This window comes from Rousettus aegyptiacus, unplaced genomic scaffold (genome assembly GCF_014176215.1).
Source record: "Rousettus aegyptiacus isolate mRouAeg1 unplaced genomic scaffold, mRouAeg1.p scaffold_m13_p_8, whole genome shotgun sequence".
Lineage (NCBI taxonomy): Eukaryota > Metazoa > Chordata > Mammalia > Chiroptera > Pteropodidae > Rousettus > Rousettus aegyptiacus.
The window spans coordinates 21157847-21179491 of NW_023416311.1; the positions used below are offsets into that span (position 1 = coordinate 21157847).

At 35.2% G+C, this 21645-nt stretch overlaps 1 protein-coding gene across 3 annotated transcripts in view; it reads left to right on the forward strand.

The window, feature by feature from the left end:
* TPST1 (tyrosylprotein sulfotransferase 1) overlaps window positions 1–21645 on the forward strand; it is a 107457-nt gene that overhangs the window by 51624 nt on the left and 34188 nt on the right. For all 3 annotated transcript variants that reach the window (XM_016138530.2, XM_016138528.2, XM_016138531.2), the window contains exon 3: window positions 9440–9638. In XM_016138530.2, the coding sequence (XP_015994016.2) occupies window positions 9440–9638 (199 nt within the window). The remainder of the gene's footprint in view (window positions 1–9439; window positions 9639–21645) is intronic.

The following is a 21645-nucleotide window of genomic DNA, read 5'->3' on the forward strand; positions in this document are numbered from 1 at the left end:
TCTCCCCACTACACTGAGCTGCCTCTTAGAAAAAGACCAACTAAATATCTAGAATCCATGCGAAGAGAGGAAAGGTGAGCCAGATAAGCTGATTTGGAACTAGGAAGCAACTTTTGAAGAGTTTAATAGTGGAAAGATTGTGTGACTTCGTGACAGTGACTTCCTGAAGGATTGGGATCACATTTTCTCTCTCTCTTTTTTTTTTTCTATTTAATTTTATTTTATTTATCTATCCTTATAGATCAACAAATGTCTTTCTTGAACTGGTAAGTGCAAAGTAAACACTATTGTTTCTTTTCCCCCTCTTATGCTCCCCATTCAAGCAGCTTCAGTACATCCTTAACTCTCCTCATGTGCCATTCTCTAAACTCACCAGGTTCTAAAACTCACTCATCAACTGTGTGAAAGCTGAGACCCTTCCCCCCTCCTCCAGACCCTACATGCCCTTAGGATACAGTTTATATTGGGATTGACACATTGTTTCTGTAAATGGCTAAATAGTAAATATTTTGTTTGGGGAACCATGTGGTCTTTATCTCAACTACTCAACTCTGCCATTGTAGCACATGAGCAGCCATAAATAGTATGTAAACAAATGATTCCAATAAAGCTATGACACTGAAATTTGATTTCATATGATTTTCACATGTTATGGAATATTATTCTTTTGATTGTTAGAAAACCATTTAAAATATAAAAGCCATTCTTAGCTTTAAGACCAGACAAAAACAAGCAGCAGGACTAGATTTGGCCTGTGACTCATAGACTGCTCACCCATGCTTTAGTTTGGTAATTTGCCCTGCCTCATGTCCCACCCCAGGAGAAGAATTAGCCTAGTTCTGTCACCTGCATTCCCATACTATAGTTTCTAACCTCTGTCATTACAGTTATCTTACTATATATTAATCATGTGTGTATGTTATCTTTCTTATTGGACTCTGAGCCTCCTGAGAGGAAGACTGGCTTAGTCATTCATCTTTATATCTTTAGTATCTAACGCTTCATCTGACACATTGTGGGTATTTAAAAAATATTTAATTTGAGTTTTATGCTCAATAACTATACAATGCAATCACTGCTGTATTAAAGAGAAATACCTGATTGGTATGCAGTAGGCTTTCCAAATTCTTCCCCTAAGGCATCCATGGTACCTGCATTTGCTGCCAGTGGTTCTTGTGACTCGGTGGTTATATAACAAAAGCCTTTCCAAATTCTTTCATTTTACAGTTCTATCTCTTTCTGAAAAGAGGTGATTGAATTTTAACTTTAAATCATTTTTTCAATCATAATGATAAATAGTAGCTTTCAATTTTCTTATGAATCAGTGCTATAATACAATTGGATGAGAAAATAATAATAGCTATTGTTTATTGAGCACACGCTGCATTCTAGTCTCAGTCAACTCTAATTTTTCTTTAGACCTTTGGTAACTTTTTGACTGCTATCCATTTACCTTTTTCTTTGTTCCCTACACCTGAAACAAAACAAAGCAACAACATCATATGTTTTTCTTCCATGCTATCTATTGTAATAAATGATATTATCATCTGTTCAGTCCTTCAAGTCAAATCTGATTCATCTAGACTCCTTTCCCTCCTTCCCCTAGATCTAATTGGCCACTAAGTCTTATAACTTTTTTTCAATCTATGGAATTTTTCTTCTTTCTATCTCAATTTGATTTGCTCTAGTTGAAACTTTAATTATTTCTCAACTCTCACGGTATATAGTTGAACTTCTTTACTGGTTTTTCTGACCCTGCTTGTCTCATCCTTCAATGGACTCTTCCTGTAATTATCAGTATTGAATGCTTATATCAGCATTGAATGCTGATAATCTGACCATGTCACTCCTGTGTTTAAAACCCTTCTATCATTCCCCAGTGCTTTCAATATAAAGCCAACTCCCCAATGCAAGACCTTATGTTTGACTCCAGTGCTTTACACAGATGTGTTTCAGGATTCAGAAATTTTGGATTTTAGAAATATCACATGATGTACATAACACATTATAAAACATCTGCTCTGGATCAAACACATTAATATTTCTGCATCAAAGAGGATGATTGTTTATGCCAAGTAGAATAAAGACTATACATAGATTCCTATCAGTTCAGGTCATGTTTTTCTGCTAAATAAGTTACAGAAAAATGTTGAGTTTTTGGAGCTTTTTGGGTTTCAGAATTTGGAATAAGAGATTGTAGCCCTGTAGGTGTCCAGTGGTCTGCTGAAGCTGGTTTGCACATCTCTTCCCAACTCTGCAGTTGATGATTTCATGTTGGTAGCTTGCTATCAACCAGAGTGGGAATATTTACACATGAACATCAGTAAATGCAACAAATTCTGGCCTTTTCGTCCCTGGAGAGCAGGTTGTTAAACATTACCAGCACAGTACTATATGTATGTATTATATGTATAGTACATCTGTATGTTTTTAGCATTGTGGCAAACTAACTTGCTCACTCTACATAGAGCAAAAGGCCAAGATTTTCAGAAAGGTATAGAATGTAAAAAGTAAGATAATACGATGGCAGTAGAGAAACTAGAAAAAATCTTGGGAACTTTGGTGTCAGACAGACATGCATTCAAATTCTAACTCCATTATTTCCAGCCTGTGTGACTCTGGGTAAATCACTTACCTTCTCTGGGTATCTGTTTACACATCTGAAAAAATGGGAACTGATAATATCTTTCTCTTAAGTTTGTTTTAAGGACTGAATGATATATCATATGCAAAGTATCTGACATAGAATGAACAGAAAATGTTATTCCTTGTTTACTATAAACTTTTAATTTTCCTAGAGATGTTTATCTGAAGACATGGCTCACATTCTTTAACATTCCTAGTGTATCCATAATAAATATCATGTAGTTTGCACTAGAAATTCTCTTGTTATTTCATCTCGTGTCAATTGATCTCTTTATAAAGTTATGATCCTTGACTTCTCTAGAGCATGTTTGTATAAACTAAACTTGTAGGGTTTTTTTTTTTTTCCATGAAAAGCTTTTAATTATTCATTTCATAATCGTTTTTTGAGTATCTGTTTTATGTTAATATACTAGGTGCTGGGGATGGTAAGATTAAGAAGATATTTTGGTGGAATGATAGTTGAGCATTGAACCAACTATTTAGTGCAGGGAAATTGGAGGCTTCTATAGTAATCTGGGTGAGAAATGATGGTGACATGAATGAAGGTAATGGCAATAAGAATGGAGGAGAGATTGTTCTAGTTCTATTGAACTAGACTTTCTTTCTTTCTGTTCTATCCCAGATCCTGGCTTTGCCTGTGGATAGGGGATGTGCAGTTTATTAAGATAAGATGTACATGGAGAAAAGTAGATATTTGAGCAGAAAGTGATGAGTCCAGTTTTCGACCATCTTAATTTTGACGTGTGTATAGGGTACATGGGCATGACCATGTAATTTATCATACAAACTTGAACATTTAGGAGAGTGAGTGAAATGTGTTATTAAAAATTAAGATGGGCTAATAGGTATAAACTGGACCTGTCCTGGACAAACCAGAATGTTCTTTACAGAGGTAAACAAAGTCAAGCAAAGATCATTACAGATGAAGCCATCCAGGTAACATATGTAGAGTGAAGAAGAGAGTAGTAGGTTAAGAGGAGTCTTGGAGATTTTTTTTTTTACTGTATTGTCTATGCTGTACATTACATCCCCATGACTTATTTTATAACTGGAAATTTGAACCTCTTATTTCCCTTCACGTTTTACCCCCCTTTTAAAAACATTTTCAATTACACTTGACATTCAGTATTATTTTATATTAGTTTCTGGTGTACAGCAAAGTGATCAGACATTTATATAATTTATGGAGGGATCACCCCAATAAGTCTAGTACCCACCTGGCACCATACTTAGTTATTATGATATTATTGACTATATTCCCTATACTGTACTTTACAACCCTACGACTCTACCAATTTGTACTTCTTAATACCTTCCCCTTTTTTACCCAGGCCCCCAACCCCTCTCTCATCTGGCAACCATCAGTTTGTACTCTGTATGTAAGAGTGTGTTTCTGTTTTGTTTATTCATTTATTTTGTTCTTTAGATTCCACATATAAGTTAAATTATATGGTATTAGTTTTTCTCTGTCTGACTTATTTCATTCAGCATAATACCCTCTAGATCTATCCATGTTGTCGCAAATGGCAAGATTTCATTCTTTTTTATGGCTTAGTAATATTCCATTGAGTATATGGACCTTAACTTCTTTATCCAGTCATATATTGATGGGCACATAGGTTGATTCCATATCTTGGCTATTATAAATAATGCTGCAATGAACATAGGGGTGCATGTATCTTTTCAAATTAGTGTTTTGGATTTTTTTTTTTTTTTAATAAATAACCAGAGATACAATTGCTGAGTCATAAGGTACTTCTTTTTTAATTTTTTGAGACAGCTCCATACTGTTTTCCATAGTGGTAGCACCATTTTGCAATATAGCCAGCAGTGCATGAGGGATCAACCCTTTTTGCCATATCCTTGCCAGTGCTTGTTGTTTGCTGATTTATTGATGATAGCCATTCTGATAGGTGTGACGTAATGTCTCATTGAGGTTTTAATATGCATTCCTCTGATAATTTGTAACATTGAGCATCTTTTCATATGCCTTTTTGTCATCTGTATGTCTTCTCTAGAGAAGTGCCTATTCAGGTCTTCTGCCCATTTTTTAATTGGATTGTTTTTTTCCCCCAGCTTTATTGAAATATAATAGACAATTAGTTGCTCTTATTTTCATTATACAATTCAATGAGTTTTTTCGATATTACAGTTGACATACAATAATATATTAGTATAGCATAGTACTTAGAGCTCAAGTGATCACCCCAATAAATCAGTACCCCTCTTCCTCCTTATATATTTATTATAACATTGTTAACTATTTTTCTTAATCTGCACTTTATATCTCCATGACTATTTCATAACTATCCACTTGTATTTCTTAATCCCTTTGCCCTTTTTCATTGTTCTCCCAACCCCCTCCTGTCTAGTAGCCCTCAAAATATTCTCTGTGTCTATGAGTTTGTTTCCATTTTTGTTGTTATTATTGTTTATTTTGTTCTTTATATTCTGCATGTATGTGAAATCATGTGGTATTTGTCTTTCTCTGACTTCATTTAGCACAATACCTTCTACATCTGTCAAGGCAATATCTTTTACCATTCCCTTCTTTTTAGTCTGTGTGTGTGTCTTTAATCTGAAGTGAGTCTCTCACAGGCAGCATATATAAGGATCTTGTTTTCTTATCCATTCAGCTATTCTATCCTTTGGTTGGAGCATTTAATTCTTTTCCATTTGAGGTAGTCGTTGATAGATATGTAGGTATTAACATTCTTTATTATGTCTTTGATATGTTTTTCCAAGAAGTCCTCTGACATTTTCTGTAATAGTGGCTTGGTGTTGATGAATTCCTTTAGCTTATTTTTGTTTGTGTAGCTCTTTATCTATCCTTTGACTCTAAATGATAGCTTTGCTGGATTAAATATTATTGGTTGTAGATCCTGGGTTTTCTACACTTTGAATATTTTGTACCAAGCCCTTCCGACCTGCAAAGTTTCTTTTGAGAAATCAGCCGTCAGTCTTATGGGTGCTCCCTTGTAGGTAACTAATTGCTTTTTCCTTGCTGCTTTAAGATTCTCTCTTTGTATTTAACCTTTGGCATTTTAATTATGATGTGTCTTGGTGTGAGCCTCTTTGGGTTCCTCTTTCTTTGAACTCTGAGCTTCCTGGGCCTGTATGTCTATTGCCTTCACCAGGTTAGGAAAGTTTTCCATCATTATTTCTTCAAATGGCTTTTTTCCTCCCTCTCCTCCTCCAGGTACCACTATTACATGGATGTTTTTACACTTAATTTTGGCCTAAAGACTCCTTGAAGTATTATTATATTCTTGGCTTCTTTTTTCTTGCTGTTTTGATTGAGTGACCTTGGCTTCCCCATCCTCTATATCGGTAGTTTGATCCTCTTCTTTATCGGCTCTGTTGGTTACCTCTGATATACTCTTCATCTCAGATAATGTGTTCTTCATTTCTGACTGGTTTACTTTTATAATTTCCATTTCCAATATTATGTTTTCTATCTCTTTATTAAAGTTTTCACTGAGTTCATCTACATTTCCCTGAAGTTTATTGAGCATTTTTATAACTAGTGTTTTGAACTCTGTATCTATTAGTTTGCTTGACTCCATTACATCTGGATCTCTCTTCTCTTCTCATATGGTTTCTCCTTCTTTGTCTTCCCATTTTGTCTCCCTTTCTGTGTCTGTTTCTATGTACTAAACAAAGCTTCTAAGTCTCCCATTCTTATTATTGTGGCTTTGTGTTGTAAGTGTCCAGTGGCATAGTCCTGAGAGGAGTTCAGCAGCAGGTCTATTTTAGCCCAAAACTGTGCCCTGCTCTGGGGCCACCTGTTAAGATTTGGCAAACAATCCACAGATGCTGTGCTTATAGTTGCCTCAAGAAACTACGCCAGAAACCAAAGTCAGCTGCCACCAGTGTGGGTCTTAGAGTTGGCTTAGCAAGTTGCACAGGACTCACCAAAGACAAACTGGATGTGGCTTGTGTGGGGCCATGAGCTAGGGGAGGCAGATTTTCAGGGAATCCTCTGGACGGAGCAACCTCTGTTACCCAGTTTGATGGTGCCTGCTTTCATACTCTGGGTGGGAAGAGTGTTCAACAGAGGAACAGTGGATTCTGCCAGCACTTCTGCCTATGAGAAAGCCTTGCCTCTGGCCCTCACTCGAACATCTCAGCGTCCTCTCATAACTCCTTGGTGCCACCCGATCAGCCAACCTGGTGCTGGTGTTCAGTGTGAGAGTGGTCGCAGACACAGGCCCTTTAAGAGACATCTGCTCTGCAGCTGCCGTAGCCTCTGTCCTATTCAGCCACTCATGGTGGGGCAGCCTTGCATCCTTGCCCCATCCTACCTCCTCCAATTGTAGGGTGATATCTTGTTTTTCTCTCTAGTTGTAGGGCTTCTGTTCATCTAGACCCCAGGCAACTCTACTTGCTGTTTGTTCTGTGTTTCTGTCACAACTTTGATGTGGTCGTAAGAGTAAATGCATAAAGCCTCTATCATCTATGCCATTTTTCTTGGTCTTCTATTTTTTTTTTTATTATGTTGAGTTGTATGAGTTCTTTACAAATTTTGGACTTATCATATTCATCATAGTTAAATATCTTCTCCCATCACTAGCTTGTCTTTTCGTTTTGTTGATGGTTTTCTTTGTTGTGCAAAACTTTTTAGTTTGACATAGTCCCATTTGTTTATTTTTTTTCTTGTTTCCCTTGCCTGAAAAGATATATCAGAAAAAATATTACTAAGAGTGATGTTAGAGAGTTTCCTTCCTATGTTTTCTTCTAGGAGTTTTATAGTTTCGGGTCTTACATTTAAGTCTTTAATCCATTTTGAATTTATTCTTGTATATGGTTTAAGAAGGGGATCCAGTTTCATTTTTTTCACATGTATTTGTCCAATTTTCCCAACATCATTTATTGAAGAGACTGTCTTTACCCTATTGTATATTCTTACCTCCTTTGTCATACCTTAATGACCATAAAGGGATGGATTTATTTATGGGCTCTCTGTTCTCTTCCATTTATCTATGTGTCTGTTTTTATACCAGTACCATACTGTTTTGATCACTATTCCTTTGTAGTATAGGGAGATATCATATAGCATGATACCTCCAACTTTGTTCTTCTTTCTCAAGAGTACTGTGGCTATTTGGGGTCTTTTGTGGCTCCATATAAATTTTATGATTATTTGTGGTAGTTCTGTAAAAAAAATGCCATTGGTGTTTTGATAGAGATTACATTGAATCTATAGATTGCTTTGGGTAGTATGGACATTTTAATGATGTTAATTTTTCCTGTCCACAAGCAAAGTATATGCTTCCATTTATTTGTTTCTTCATTTTCTTTCTTTAGTGTCTTGTAATTTTCTGAATATAAGTCTTTTGCTTAAATTTATTTCTAGGTGTTTTATTATTTTTTTGATGTAGTTGTGAATGGAATTGTTTTCTTAATTTCTTTCTGATCATCTGTAATTGGTGTGTAGAAATGTAACTGACTTCTGAATATTAATTTTGTATCCTGATATACTTTACTGAATTTATTTACCAGTTCAACTAGTTTTTTTGGTGGGATCTTTAGGGTTCTCTCTATATAATATGTCATCTGCAAATAATGACAATTTTATTTTTTCCTTTCCAATGTGGATGTCTTTTATTTTTTTTTTTTCTTGTCCGATTGCTGTGGCTAGGTCTTACAATACTATGTTGAATAGAAGTGGTGAAAGTGGACATCTTTGTTTTGTTTTGTTCCTGATCTTAAGGAAAACACTTAGCTTTTCACCTGGAGAAATTTTTAAGAGAGGAAAAAAGAATGTGGCTATTGAGCAGAAAAGACCTTGGAACTACTGGCCTCACAGAACCCCAGGGAAGAATCATTTCATTTTCTTTTGTCTGTGGTTTTAGGCAGGGGGCCTCTTTGAAGGATTCCTCATCCAAAAGTGATTATCTACAGTGAGAGGTCATATACTTAAAGAAAAAGGGTTTTTACCTTTTATTAGAATACTGTGTTTGAATAACATGTGTTATAATATAAAAATCTCTTAAGCATTTCATGTAAAAAATCACTTGGCCAAAACCTGCTAATTCAGAACCAATTTGTATCTAGATGTCATTTGTGTTATATTTTAATAGAAGATTATGAGTTATTTAGTCAAATAGTGAATATAATCACTACAAGCTTAAATTTAGTACATTTCTAGATTAAAAGGTAGAACACGTTTAATCTGTAATATTGAAAGTCATAAATAGCACTTTTTTCTTTCTTAGAAAATAGGATTCTTTAGGAAGTCAACAGAAAGATAGAATAAATGAATATTTTGCATACTTAGTAGATTATGGTTGGCAATTTTCCCTCTAATAATTTATTTAAAAAAATTTTTAAATGTACAAAGAATTGAAAGGGGTATACCCAGTAGCTACAATTAAGATTTTGCTATACTGGCTTTATTACATATCTGTCTTGTCATTCCTCAGACCATCTTGTTGATTTATTTATTTTTGATGGGTTTCAAGTAGATTGACTGGCTGTTTTTCTAAGCAGTCATTTTTAAATTTTTTTTCTGAATGTTGTGGTTTAAATGTCAACACATTTTGTATAGATGTTTTCAGCTAACCCTTTTTCCTATTTCTAGAGATCTGAGATTCCCAATAATCACCGTCAAGTTTAGAACATTAAAAAAGTTCTGGTAATAGTGTTAAGCCTGATTAGTGCCCTCTTTCTCAATAACTTTGTAATCGAGACACTCATGATTTTTAAAGTTATCAAAAATAATATCCAGTGTTCTTTTAACACTATTTTTTGTATTCTAAATAAATATTTATTCATAGTATATTGTTTTCAGGGTGGAGAGATCAACAGACCAAGTCATCAAGCCAGTCAATGTGGGAGCTCTATCAAAATGGGTTGGGAAAATACCTCCAGATGTTTTACAAGACATGGCAGTGATTGCGCCCATGCTTGCCAAACTTGGATATGACCCATATGCCAATCCACCTAACTACGGAAAACCTGATCCCAAAATCCTTGAAAACACTAGAAGGGTAAGTGAGATTTTTTTAAGTGAATTGAGAAAGCTGGATATGCAATTTGGGTTCTGAAACATTTTTTTTTTCTTTCGTTCCTTGCTTTTTTATGATCAGAAAATTATTTTTAATTTGTAGAATGCTTTATCGTCATATGTCTTCCACTGAATTTTAAGGAAAACTGTGGCTCTTCCCAGGTGCTTTGGGAACAATTCTTTAATGTATTTTGACCAATTTCTAAGAATGGTGCTTGCCATTGAGGAAATTTATTCTTATAGCTGATTATCACAAATATGCATAAATATTAGAATTACTAGTAACCTCACTTCTAGTTTCTTTTTTTCTTTGAATCTAATGACTACTTTACTTTTAAGCTTTGTTTAGACGAGGCACGATTTTTTGATACTTAAAAACTAAACATTGACTACATTAGAAAAATAAACAGATGCAATAAATACCTTCTGATTGAGAGAAACTTTCTATTAAAATATAATTATAGCTTTTCCTTTTAATAAATTATGCCTACGTCTTCATATAATATTGTTCCAGAAAAAATGAAAACTCAAAGAGCTATTCTGAATATATACCTTACCAGTTGAATCTACTTCAAATCAGACCTTAATTTATTATTTTTTTAAAATTCTGATAAAATATATAAAATGAAAGCATTCCCGGATCCAATACCAATTTGCATGAGTAGGCTTCCCCATACCAATAAACAATTCTCTGATGTCTGAAGAATGTCTGAGAATGCAACTCAATTCTAGCACCATCTACCCAAAGATTGAATCAGATCCCACAGGTAAAGAGCTCATTCTCACAGATCACCCTCCACATCAGATACCAGTCACAAACTCAGATTGTTGCCTGTGCTTGTGACTGATTGGCTACAAATCAGAGGTTCCTATTACCCCTTTGTCAGGTTCGACTCATTTGCTAGAACAGCTCATAGAACTCAAGAAAACTCATTTACTCACTTGGATTAAAGATTTATTACAAAGGACATTAAAGGATAGGAGTCAACAGCCAGGTGAAGAGATACATAAAGCATGGTCCTGAACAAAGGAGTTTCTGTCTTCATGTTGCTGAGGCCCACCCAGTACATGGTAGCATTCTGGTTCCCCAACATGGAAGCTCTCCAAAAAGGGCCAAAGAACTGTCCTGTTGTTTTTTTATGGAGGTTTCATTACATAGTCATAATTGACTAAGTCTTTGGCCATTGGTGATTGATTCAACCTTAAAACCTTCTCCCCTCCCTGAAAATCAGGAAGTGGGTCTGAAAGTTCCAATTATCAAAACATAAGGTTGATTCCTACTGGCAACCAGCCCCTTACCTGGGGTTAGGTCCAAAAGTCACCTCATAACATAATAACAGATACCATTGTTACTCTTATCACTTAGGAAATGTGGGAGCTGTGCGCCAGGAACTGTGGATAAATACCAAATGTATCTGAGAAATATATTTCGATTTTCTGAATGACTATATATATATATATATATATATATATATTTCTTATAAATCACAATATTGCACACAATATAGAATTTACCATTTAATAATTTATAAGTGTACGGTTCAGTGGCATTAAGTACATTTGTATTGTTGTACAACTGTCACCACCACAACTGTCACCACCTCCACAACTTTTTTCATCTTTTCACACAGAAAGTACTTACTCATTACTCATTCTAACTCCCTTCAGCCCCTCACAACCACAATTCTACTTTGTCTCTAGATGTATTCTTTTTTGAAACTATAACTTAAAGAAGACTACCAAGTTAGCATAAGTTCACTGTTAGATTATTTGGTTTCAAGATTAAAATTCCATGCCCATCTCTGGTATTCTCTTGTTTATGTTAATGATTTCCCCACCTCACAACCTTATAATATATCATCTCTTTAATCTGTCTTTCTTTTGATACCTTTAATTGACAAATTTATATTTTATGAGGTTAATTTCTATTGGATTTTTTATTGTAGCTTTACTTTCATTTCCTTTTTTCAATTCAGTAGTGACTATATAGAAATAGTTATTTTCTTATAAATGATCATATATAAAGGCAATTTTTGTATTTTTTGAATAATCTTTGTACTTTTTATATTTTTTATGTATAAACATTTTACTATAAAAATATAAGTGCAGTGTATAAAACTTATAAAATTTAAGAGATAAGAGAATAATTCACCTATATTCCACCCAAATGCATACCATTCTTAACATTGTGATGGATTCCCTTCCTTCTCTGCATGTCGTTAAGCAAAGGTAAGATTACATATCTTACAATCTTACCTTTGCATACACATGGTTTTGTATACAACCCTTTCTTCTTAATATTCATGAGCATTTTCCTATAGTGCTTATATTTTTCATGGTTATGTAATATATCATTACATGAGCCACTTTAAGTCCTTTCTGAAACACAGTAGTAAGTGAATGAATGAATGAACAAATTAAATATGTGTTCTATAATTCATTTAGCCGTTTTTCTTTTATTGTTTACAATTTTCTCTTTAATACATTGTGCTACAATGAACATCTTTGTACATATTATTACATTTTAGTTTTAGTTTGTTTTTTCTTTTTAGATTAGACTGATTAAAGTGAAATTTAACAGGTCAGAGTATTTGATATTTTTAAAGGTTTTTGATATACATTGATAAAAAAAAAATCTTTTGAACTACCAGCATAATATAAATTATTTTATTTTAGATTTTGCTAATTGTAATAGATTTCGTTGATAATGTAATTAAACATTTTCCAGTTATTATCTGTATGTATACATTCTTTTATGAATGATCTCTTAAGTTTTAAATGTATTACAGTTTTGTGAACTACATCCTGCTAAAGATGAAGTACACATCAGCATCCATTATCATAGTGCCTGATAATCTCTTACTAATTGGTAATTCATAGCTTTTTCCTTTGTAGAACACTGAAATAGTTTTTATAAACCAAGGTACATGTACAAATGATATTTCGAGGTTTCCCAACAGTAGACATTATAGTTTTCCTACGCGCAAGTTGGCTGACTAGATTATTCTTGGCTTGCTTAAGTGGTAGGTTGGGAAGAATGCTGTGGTTTGAATCCATGTAACTAGAGAATTTGTTTCATATACATTTGTAGCTTTCAAAAGGGTTTCAAAACACAAAGTGGAAAGAAACCCTACACAATCCTACCTATTTCTAAAGTAACAAATAATATTGAGGAAAAAAAGATAAAGTGTGAACTAAAATTGTATTTTCCAGTACTTTGTGATAATGCTTACAAGCTGACATTCTTGTTTTGTGGGGCTGGGTTTCCTAGCTCTTCTTGATATTCAAATCCTATGTATTTTCAAACCTTTCTTGCCTGTAAAAATTCAGATGCTAATATATACAGCATTGATGATCATGAAGTTTCATAAAGCAGTACTGAAAAAGTAACCTTCTTTTGTTATCTGTGACATGATTTGGACTCCAGAGCAGGAAGGTGGCTGAGGAGACTGTTCTCTTTATGGGGTAGAAGTGGGAATACATTCACTTTTGTCTGAAAATATAGACTCCAGTTTTAGGCTGCAAGCTTATTTGCTGATGATCATAAATCTGTATCTCTAAGTGAATCTATTTCCCTGAACCCTAGGCTCATAATTCCCAACTGTCTTCTGTATTTCTCCACCTGGGTACTCATGAGGACCTAAAGCAATGTCCAAAATTGAACTTCATGTCGAAACTTGTTCCTTGATAGGCAGAAGCCAGATAGTAGGAAATGAGTAGTGGGTGAAATAAGGTTGTGCTCACCTATATTTGCAGTATCTTTGAGACAGTAAGCAGATACAAGGAGCAGAGTCCTCAGGGCACATGGATCAAGCCAAAAACAAAAAAACAAAAAAAACCCAACTATTCAAAGACCGGTTTACTCTGAAGAGTAAGCTAAAAAGCAGATTCAAGTACGAATGCACTATCACATTGAAAACCTGAGTAGATAGTACCACGGAAGAGCAGTGGTCACATGGAAAAGGTAGATATCAGGGTGCAGAACCCATGGTAGGAATTTGAAGGATTAATTGAGTGAGCTGTGAGAGGAGTTAGGTTAAATCCCTGAACCAAACAGGGAAGCTATGGCAGTTGGAACTGATATTCTTGCGTTAAAGGTAGAGCCAGTAATGCAAACTTGTGTTTTCTAGTTAGTGTACACAGCAAAAAATGTTTCTTCCTGTTTTTCCTATCTCCATGCATAGAATTTCTATTTAGGTCACGTATAATTAATTGGTGACCAAGTCTTCTTGAAAATACATTGATTCAATCCTATTTTCTTTCAGCTGCATGAGATCAGTTTCTCTTCATTTCTCACATGAATTCTGTCTTATTCCTCCTTTTGTATGTGGGTTTGTTAAGTCATTCTTCAACTACATTTTTCATATTTGATGAAAGCCATTTTTTAAAAGCTCAAATCTTAATATATCATTCTCTTGCATAAAATCCTTGACTAGATCCATTGGTACTCCAGGATAAAGCCAAGACTTCTTAGAATCCCATTTACTTTTTAAATATTTGGAGATTTTCTAGTTATAATTCCGCATTGTCAGAGAACACACTCAGTATGGTTTTAGTCCTTTGAAATGCATTGAAAACTGCTTTATGGCCAACATATGACTTCATATCTTTACTCAAGAGAATGTATATTTTGTAGTTGTTGGCAGAATTCTATAAATATCAAGTTGTTTCCACAGTGTTGCTCAGATCTTGTTGTTAGTTTTTTGTCTAATTTTAATAATTTTGGGGAAAAATGTGAATTTTTCTATTTTTTCTTTTATCAAATTTACTTCATGTGTTCTTTATTATTAGGAGCATACTCTTTTATATCTTTCTGAGAAATTAACTCTTTTATTATTATGAAATATATATCATTATCTCCAATATTACTCTCTAAAGGTCTAATTTAATATAAACATAGTGATGACATTGTTTTTATTCACACTGTATACATGGTATTATTTTTCCATCTACTCTTAATCTGTGTATTTAGTAAAGTGTATTGATTATAAATAGTTGTAGCTGATTCTGTTAATCCCATTTTGTAAAATTAAAGGGAGTATTTAGAAGATTGGGCAAAATGGCTTAGATGATAGAAACTTTGTTCATCCCTTGTGACCACATCAAAATTATGATGGAAACACGGAGCAAAGAGCAAGCAGAATTGCCTGGGGTCTAGATGAACAGAAGCTCTACGACTAGGGAGAGAAATAAGAAATCACCTTGAAACGGTTGAAAGTAGGAGGAGATGAAAATGCGAGGCTGCCAGGTTCTGAGTGGGTGAATGAGACAGAGGCTAAGGCTGCAGACGTTCCTCTTAAAGGGGCCAGTCAGCAACCAGACTTTCGTGATAAGGGGCTTGGTTGCTCTGGGCAACAGCACCAGGTTGGCTGCTCGGGAGGCACCAGGGATTTACAGGGGGACACTGAGTTGCTAGAGCAAGGGACAGAGGAAGGCTCTCTCCCAGGCAGAAGTGCTGATGGTATCCATTGTTCCTCTATTGAACCCTCCTCCATCCCAGTGTGTGGACACAGGAGCAGACATAGCTGAGATGTCATCAAACTGGATAACAGAGGTTACTCCACCCAGAGGATTCCCTGAAACTTCATGTTTCTCAACTCATGGCCCCACCAAGCCACATCCAGTTGTGTCCTTGGTGAGTCCTGTGCCACTTCCTGAGCAGTGCCAAGACTCACATTGGTGGCAGCTAACCTCGGTTTCTGGTGTGGTTTCTTAAGACAGCTATAAGCATAGCATCTGTGGATTGCTTGCTGAATCTTAACAGGTGACCCTGGTGGTACACAGGTTGGGCTAAACTTGGCTGGCAGCTGAACCCCTCTCAGGACTATGCCGTAGGACACCTACTCCACAAAGCCACACTAATAAGACCGGGAGACTTAGGAGCTTTGATTAGTACATAGATGCAGACACAGAAAGGCAGTCAAATGGGAAGATAAAGAAGCAGAAACTATACGAAAGACTAGAACAGCAATCAAGGAAAAATGGAGTCAAGCAATCTAACAGATGCAGAGTTCAAAATGCTGGTTATAAAGATGCTCATTGAAATTAAGGGAAGTGTAGATGAACTCAGAACTTTAACAAAGAGATAAACATAAAAATGGAAATGGAAATTATAAAAGTGAACCAGTCAGAAATGAAGAATACCTTATCTGAGATGAAGAATATATTAAAAGGAATGAACAGAGTGGATGAAGAAGAGGATCGAATCGCCTATGTAGAGGATGGAGAAGCCAAGGTCACCCAATCAGAACAACAAGAAAAAAGTAATAAAGAATATAATAATAATTTAAAGAGGCTATGGTACAAAATTAACAGTAACAATATCCATGAAATAGGGGTACCTGAAGAGGGAGAACAAGAACTTGAACATATATTTGAAGAAATAATGATGGAAAACTTTCCTAACCTGGTGAAGGAAATAGACATACAGGCCTAGGAAGGTCAGTGAGTCCACCAAAAACAGTCAACCGAAAGAGGCTCACACCAAGACACATCATAATTAAAATGCCAAAGTTTAAATATAAAGAGAGAATCTTAAAAGCAGCAAGAGAAAAGCAATTAGTTATCTACAAGGAAACACCCATAAGACTGGCAGCTGATTTCTCAAAAGAAACTGCAAAACAAAGGCACTTGGCACAAAATCTTCAACGTGATGAAAACCCAAGATCTACAACCAAGAATATTTTATCCAGCACAGTTACCATTTAGAGTTGAAGGACAGATAAAGAGCTTCCCAGACAAAAATAAACTAAAGAAATTTATCAACACCGAGCCAGTAAATATTACAGGAATTGTTGAAGGGACTTCCTTAAGAAGAAAAAATGTTTCAAAAACATAAATAAAGAATGGTGATAACTGCATATCTATCAATGACTACCTCAAATGGAAAATAATTAAGTACTCCAGCCAAAAGATAGAGTGGCCGAATGGATACAGAAAACATACATATTCTGCCTACAAGAAACTCACTTCAGATTAAAGACACACACAGACTAAAAGGAAGGGGATAGAAAAACATATTGCCTTGATGGACCTAGAGGGTATTATGCTGAATGAAGTAAGTCAGTTAGAGAAAGACAAATACCACGTGATTTCATGTACATGTGGAATCTAAAGGACAAAATAAACAACAAAATTGTATCAAACATAGATACAGATAATATTTTGAGGTCTACTAAATGGAAGGGAGGTTTGGTGGGGGCAGTGAAAAATGCAAAAGGATTAAGAAGTACAAGTGGGTAGATCCAAAAAATCACGGACATAAATTGTAGCATAAGGAAAATAGTCAACAATATTGTAAAAAATATGTAAGGGGGAAGAGGGATATATTTGATTCAGTGGGGTGACCACTTCATGAGTTATATAGATCTCTAATCAGTATGCTGTATAACCAAAACTAATATGTATATTATTGTATGTCAACTACAATTGAAAAAAAATCATTGACTTGTACAATATAAATATGAGCAATGGAGTATCTATTATACTTCAATAGAGCTGGAAAAAAATCCTAATTCAATAAACCAGTAAGTAAGTAAGTAAGTAAGTAAGTAAACGCACTATTTAACCCACTTACATGTTACGTAATTACTCACCTGGTTGTATTTTTGGTTTAAGTTTTATAATTAATGTTTTATTGATATAAATAGAAAAAAGAGAAAAACCATTGAAGATATTGAAAAAAATTTAACACTCCATCTAGCTATTTTATTTGTAATTGAACTTAATTTGATGATTTTCAATTTCCAAATTAGTACCCTCATCCCTTGTTACACAAGCATAATTGGTTTTCATTTTTTTTTGTTCAAAAGAAATAAAAATGTATAAAGAATTAATATCCACTACATTTAATGTTCAAATGTTTTTTAAAAATAAAGTTTATGTTTCAATTACAGGTGACTTACAACACTATACTAATTTCAGGTATACAACATAATGACCAGACATCCATACAACCCATAAAGTGATCACCTCAATAAATCCAGTACCCATCTGATACCATGCATAGCCATTATTGACTTTATTCCTTTGCTCTACTTCATATACCCATGACTATTTTGTAACTGCTAATTTGTACTTCATAATTCCTTCTCCTTTTTCATCCAACCTCCAACCATCTGGCAACCATCAAAATGTTCTCTGTATCTCTGAGTTTGTTTCTGGTTTGTTTGTTTTGTTTTTTAGATTCCACAGATAAGTAAAATTATATGGTATTTGTCTTTCTCTGACTTATTCCACTTAGCACAATACCCTTCAGGTCTATCTATATTGTTGGAGATGGCAAGATTTCATTTTTTTTTTTTTTATGGCTGTATAACACCACACTACTTATAATGTACCATTTCTTCTTTTCCATTCATTTATTGATGGACACTTAGTTTGCTTCCATATCTTAGTACTGTAAACAATACTGCAATGACCATATGGATGAATATGTGTTTTCGAATAAGTGTTTTGGGTTTCTTCTGATAAATACCCAGAAGTAGAATTACTGAGTCTTTCTTTGTCTCTTGTTGCAGCCTTCATTTTAAAGTCTGTTTTGTCTGCTGTAAGTATTGCTTCCCTAGCTTTTTGTTTGTTTGTTTGTTTCTGTTTTCATGAAATACATTTTCTATCTCTTTATTTTTTTTAAATAATATTTTTAATTTTTCAATTATATCTGGCATATAATATTATATTGGTTTCACATATACAATATAGTGATTAGATATCTCTATAACTCACAAAGTGATCTCCCCCAAATCTTTAGTGCCCCTCTGACACTGTACGTAGTTATTATAATATTATTGACTATATTCCTTATGCTATACTTTATATATCCATGACTATTTTGTAACTTCCCCCTTTTTCACTGATTCCTCCAACACCCCTCCCATTTGGTAACCCTCAAAATGTTCTCTGTATCTATGACTTTCTGTTTTTTGTTTGTTTTGTTTTGTTCTTTAGATTCCACATGTACATGAAATCATATAGCATTTACTTTCTTTGACTTATTCCACTCAGCACAATATTCTATGTCCATCATGAAATATCTCTTTCCATTCCTTTACTTTCCATCTGTGAGTCCTTTAATCTGAAGGAATTCTCTTGTAGGCCGTATATGTAAGGGTCTTGTTATCCATTCAGCCACACTATCTTTTGATTGGAGCACCTAATTCTTTTTCATTTGAAGTACTTGTTGGTAGATATGTAGTTGTTGCCATTCTTTATCCATATTTTTGATACATATTTTTTTTCTTCTTCTTAAAGAGGTCCCTCCAACATTTCCTGTAATACTGGCTGGAGGTAATTAACTTATGTAGCTTTTTCTTGTCTTGGAAGCTCATTCTTTGTCCTTCAGTTCTAAATGATAGTTTTTCTAGGTAGTGTAATCTTGTTTATATGTCCTTGCTTTTCATCACTTTGAATATTTTGTGCCAAGTCCTTCTGGCTCATAAAGTTTCCATTGGGAAATTACCTGACAGTCTTATGGGAGCTCCCTCAAGATAACTAATTTCTTTTCTTTTGCTGCTTTTAAGATTCTCTCTTTGTCTTTAACCCTTGGAATTTTAATTAATGTTGTGTTTTGGTGTGGACCTCTTTGGGTTCATCTTATTTGGCACTCTCTGCTCTTTCTCGGCTTGTATATATATTTCCTTGGTCAGGTTAGGGAAGTTTTCAGTTATTCTTTGAATAGGTTTTAATTCTTTTCTCTTCTCCTTCTGGTACCCCTATGAAGCAAATATCGGTACACTTGATGTCCCAGAGGCCCCTTAAACTATTCGTTTGTTTGTTTGTTTGTTTGTTTCTTGCTGTTCTGATTGGGTATTTTCTGCTTCCTTATCTTCCAAATCACTGATTCAATCCTCTGCTTCATACAAACTATCATTGATTCCCTGTAATGTATTCTTCATTTCAGGTATTATATTTTTCATTTCTGACTAGTTTTTAAAATGTTTTTTAAGCTCAGTTTTCGTTTCCCATCTCTTTGTCAAAGAGATCATTGAGCATCTTTATAATCAGTGTTTTGAACTCTGCATCTGGTAGATTATTTGTGTCCATTTTGGTGAGTTATTTTTCTGGAGCTTTGTTCTGTTCTTTCAAGTGGTACATGTTTCTTTGTCTTTGCATATTGGTTGCCTCCCTGTGTTTGTTTCTATGTATTAGAGCTCCTAAGTCTCCCTGTTTTAGTAAAGTGGCTTTGTATAGTAGGTGTTCTGTGGGGCCCTGTGACACACCTAATGGAGGGGTCCAGCTACAAGCCAAGTTCAGCTGCAGCCTGTTCACCTCTTGGACCACCTGGTAGGAGTTACCAAGCAATCCACATATGGTCACCACCAGTGCTGGGCTTATAGGTGCTTTGAGAAGCCAAACCAGAAACCAAAGCCAGCTGCTGCTAGTATGTGGCTTGTGGCTGCTCAGCAAGAGGTACAGGCACGCCAAGACCAGATGCTGCTTCTTTGAGTTTAGTGAGCCTTTGAGAGATTTTAGGAAAGTTCATAGCAGGAACAAAGATAGATTATTTGTATGGAATAAACCACTGGAATCAGGTTGAGTGGGCCCACAAGTTGGGAGAGTGGAATCTCACAGAATCCCTGGGGTGGAGAAACCTGTGTTTTCCAGTTTGATGGTGACTCAACTATGGTGGCACCTGTGTCCTCACACTGGGAGTAGGGAGGGCTCAACCAAGAAAAAATGAATATTGCCAGCACTTATGTCCAGGAGAAAGCTGCTCCTCCAGCCCTCGCCCTGAAGCCCGACAACTCAGTCCCTGGCGCTCCTCAAGCAGCTGCCCCAGTGCTAGGGCTCAGAGTTGGTAAGTCCATCAGTGAGAAAGTCCAGGAATGGGTCCTTTAAGAGGTAGTGGGACTTCTTTTCTCGGTACTGAAACCCAGGGCTGGGGAGTGTGTGGCTGAGACCCCTCACTCCTCAGGTGGGGCCTCTGCAGCCAATATAACCTTCCCTGATCCGTTTCACATCTAGACCCCTCGTACCGGTTTAAAATGACCTCATTTTTGTCCCCAGTTGTAGGGCTTCTGGTCAGCCAGACCTCAGATGATTCTGCGTGCTGGTTGCCTCCATCTCTTTACTTTCAGCCTGTGTGTCTGAAGCAAGTCTCTTGTAAGCAGCATACGTAAGGGTTTTGTTTTCTTATCCATTCAACCACCCTGTATTTTTGATTGGGGCATTTAGTCTATTTACATTTAAAGTAATTATTGATAGGTATGTAGTTATTACCATTTTATGAATTGTTTTCTGATTTTTTTTTGTAGTGAATTTTGATGGCTATGAGAGGCAGCTTCTTTATTTCTCCCAGCCCACCACCCAACACCTAGGGTTCTGACCTGTGGTAGCTCTTATGCGCAGATCCTATGCTCAGACATGCTAGTGTGCAGTTTGGGTGTTTTTGTTGAATTTTAGATGTTCAGCTTATTGTTGTTTCAAGGGGAGAGTTTCTCACTTTGCCATGTTTCTCCAAAACCTTGATGGAAAATTTTTATGCAGACCAATTTATTTTTGTTCCCCCATTTGTCATTTGTATTTTTGTTATATCCAAAATTAGGAAGATTTATCCATGTTTCCTTTTAATATTTTTTGTTCTTATATTTAGGTCTTTGTTCCATTTCGAGCTAATTTTTGTATATGGAATGAAGGAGGGTTACAACTTTATTTTTTGCATATCCAGTTGACCCAGTTTCATTTGTTGAAGAGATTATTCTTTACATTATTGAATGGGTTGACATCCTTGTGTAAAATCAATTGGCCATAGATGTTTGGGTTAACTTTTGTGACCACAGTTCCATTCCAGTGGTCTATATGTCAGTATAGATCATACTTATGCTAGTACCAGTGTTTTGATTATGTGGCTTTAGAGTGAATTTCAAAATCAACATGATCTCTTGAACTTTGGCTATTCAGGGCCTCTTGCAGTTCCATGTGAATTTGATGATTAGCTTTTCCATTTCTTTAAAAAGAAAAGCCATTGGAATTTTGATAGTGATTGGATTAAA